Source organism: Carcharodon carcharias, chromosome 10 (assembly GCF_017639515.1).
Source record: "Carcharodon carcharias isolate sCarCar2 chromosome 10, sCarCar2.pri, whole genome shotgun sequence".
NCBI classification, from domain to species: domain Eukaryota; kingdom Metazoa; phylum Chordata; class Chondrichthyes; order Lamniformes; family Lamnidae; genus Carcharodon; species Carcharodon carcharias.
In genome coordinates, this window is record NC_054476.1 from 162,614,654 (window position 1) to 162,618,150 (window position 3,497).

General features: G+C 36.7%; 1 protein-coding gene across 1 annotated transcript; it reads left to right on the forward strand.

The window, feature by feature from the left end:
• Window positions 1-650: 650 nt before the first annotated feature.
• Window positions 651-1,733, forward strand: LOC121282914 (gap junction Cx32.7 protein). Its single transcript, XM_041196725.1, has one exon. The coding sequence runs from the start codon at window positions 651-653 to the stop codon at window positions 1,731-1,733; it is 1,083 nt and encodes a 360-aa protein (XP_041052659.1).
• Window positions 1,734-3,497: the final 1,764 nt, after the last annotated feature.

The window sequence follows — 3,497 nt, forward strand, 5'->3', positions numbered from 1 at the left end:
GTACAATCTGGAATACTCCAATCAGAAAAGTTAAAATATAATATCTACCCAAATCAGGCAAAGTAATTTTACAAAGTATTAACTTCAGCCGTTGATTTTTGAATTTGCTGTTGTACGATGCAAACTGGTTTGGTATCATTGGATTGACAATACATCTCCTGGGCATCTTAACAACATAGCAGCAGTACAAGTAAAACTGCATTATGGGTTTGAGCTGAGTGATGCTTTGTGTCTAGGTAAGCAAAGGCATACAAATAAGCCTTGATTTTAAAAAAATATTATGGTGAAGTGAAATGATTGTGTTATAACAGGAGTGCTTATTCATCATGTAACTTGTATGAATTGCATCTAACAGCATCATTCATGTAATTTGTGAACTCAATTGGAAATAATGTTACGCAGTCATTTCCACAGCACGGCACTAAACCATTAACTACGCATATTCTTTAACCACTTTAAAATTTTGATTATTTGTATTACTTAAAACTCAAATATCCATGGTGAATTATTCTTGAGTTAACATAATTAATAACTTAAAGAAGAGCCTTTTCAAAGAAACATTTACCTTCAGTCACATATTGGGTAAAATTAACATTATACCATATTCGGCCGATATCAATAAAATCTTCTTTATTTCCTACAGATAAAAAATGGGTGATTGGTCATTACTTGGCCGCCTTCTGACTGAGGTTCAGAATCATTCCACTGTGGTTGGGAAGATCTGGTTGACAATGTTGTTAATTTTTCGTATTCTGCTGGTCACACTAGTCGGCGATGCAGTGTATGGTGATGAGCAGTCCAAATTTACCTGTAATACCCGCCAGCCAGGCTGTAACAATGTTTGCTATGACACCTTTGCACCTATCTCTCACCTGCGGTTTTGGGTTTTCCAAATTGTTCTGGTTTCAACACCATCCATTTTCTACATAGTGTATGTCCTGCACAAAATAGCAAAGGATGAAAAACATGAAATGGAAAATGTGAGTGCACTGGAATTGTCAAAAAATTCTATAACTAGTGGACGCCTTCCAGAAACTGAAACCTTAAATCAAAGATCACTTGGCAGCGACTCTCAGGAAATCGAATTTTATCGAAGAGATGGCGACTATGAAGTTGAACATATTAAAAGCAATAGAAACAGTGATCCAATCTATCTATCAAATAAAGTTTTAACTGTATATATTATACATGTAATGCTGAGAGCAGTTATGGAGATAACGTTTTTGTTGGGACAGTACTATCTGTATGGATTTAATGTTCCATGTTTGTTTGTGTGTTGGACCTATCCATGTCCAACCAAAACAGACTGCTTCATATCCAGAGCAACAGAAAAGACCATCTTTTTGAACTTTATGTTTTGTGTCAGTCTTGCGTGCTTCTTGCTGAACATTGTTGAGCTCCATTATTTGGGTTGGGTCTACATTGCGCGTGTGTTATGCACTACTTGTTCACCCTGCTGCAAGAAGAAGAAACAAAGGGAAATAGTGCATCGGTATTCACAGCAAAACCCTTTCATATTAGCACTAAAAGATTCATTTTATGACAAACTAATACTGAAATCATCAGCAGGATTATTGGAGCAGAGACCAGACTACCTCCCAAGTCAAGCAGCAGTATCATTTGAATCTGAATCAGTAGAAAGCATAAGAAGGTATCCTGATGAAAAGGAATGTGGCAAGTTGCAACATGGAAATCTAAATAAGCCTGGGATGAGCAAGAAGGCTTGGCTTTAAAAAATAAAAGAAGTTTAGAAACAGATTTAGTTACATTCTGAACTTCATATTTACATGTTTTTAAATTCAAAAGATAACAGGAAATTTTCTAGTAAATATAACAGCTTGCCACTGAAAAGTAGAAAATAGTAGTCAAAGTAGCTAAATATTAAGTCTGATCTAGTATTGGAATAGCCCTTTATGGTGTTGCAAAAGGCAGTTCAGCTAATCAGAAATAAGGAAAATATCCTCATTTGAAATTGTGATGGAGAGAACACACTTCTAAAATCTAAGTGAAGTTCTCATTCTGCTCTCATTCCATTAGAGTTTAGAAGAATGAAAGGTGACCTTATTGAAACAGATAAGATCTTGAGGGCACTTGACAGGCTGGATGCTAAAAGGATGTTTCCCCTTGTGGGAGAGACGAGAACTGGGGACACAGTTTAAAAATACGGGTCACCCATTTAAGACAGGGATGAGGAGCATTTTTTCTCTCAGAGGGTCATGAGTCTTTGGAACTCTCTTCCCCAGAGAGCAATAGAGGCAGGATCATTGAATATATTTAAGGCAGAGGTAGGAGGATTCTTGACTAACAAGGGAGACAAAGGTAATCGGGGATAGGTGGGAATGTGAAGTTGAGGCCACAATATGATCAGTCACGATCTTATTGAATGGCAGAGCAGTCCAGAATGGCAAGGGGCCGAATGGCCTACTCCTGCTCCTAATTCAAATGTTCATATATATATTTTACTTTCCTCACTATACTGTAACTCTAATTACAATTTTCTTCTCCATGTTTTAAATCATAGATTTGCCAATTAGCTTACTAAACAAATGGCCAGTTCAAAGTTTGACTGCATTTAGGATAGCCAACACCAAGTATATGTGCACCAAATTTACTATGACAACCAATAAATATGCTCTACTCATATTTTAATTGGACAGATTAAGAGGTGATCTAACTGAAATGTTTAAAATTATTAAAGGATTTCTATTGAAAATAGGGATAAACTATTTCCTCTGGTGCAGGCAGTCCAGAACAAGGGACCATAACCTTAAAATTAGAGTTCAAAGTTGAATGTCTGGAAGCACTTCTTCACACAAAAGGGAGTAGAAAGTTGAACTTCTTCCCCCTGAAAGCAGTTGAGGCTTGTTCAACAGTAAATTTCAAAACTGAGATAACTGTTAGGCAAGGGCATGTTAAGATACAGATTAACTATCATTTAATTTAATAGTAGAACAAGCTTGAGGGGCTGAATGGCATACTGCCCTTCCTGTGTTCCTCTGCCATACCCAGTCTTGGGTTTTGGGTGACAAATGATAGCAATTTCATTGTGTCTCAGAAAAAAGTTTAAAACAGCTATTTAAAGTTTCGGTTAGTGCATTGTGTTAGCATATTATTCTTTTGACTTAGGGATCTTAGCTTCAATCCAGCCATGGCCAGTAAACATCCATCTGAAATTAGTTTTGGGTAGTCATAATGTACTTCCACATTATGTGAATCTACGATACAAGATTGTTTATAATCTGGCACAAAATTTGCCTAGGCAGGACAAAAACTGGTACCTTTCAGAACAGTTATAATAATGTAGTGTATGGTAGTCTTTAGAAGTGAGGTTCAGCAAATACAGTGATTTACTCTAAAATTGGTCCTTGCTATACAGCACATAGTCTAGGGTACACAAGAAATGTTACAGAGGAACCTATTTGCCCTCTCAGGTGATGAGGAGATCCGATGTCAATATTCAAAGGAGAGCAGTGCACGTTCTCTTTGTATTCTATCCA

Coding starts and splice junctions, on each gene's coding strand:
- LOC121282914 (XM_041196725.1), top strand. CDS start 651: ATGGGTGATTGGTCATTACTTGGCCGCCTTCTGACTGAGGTTCAGAAT.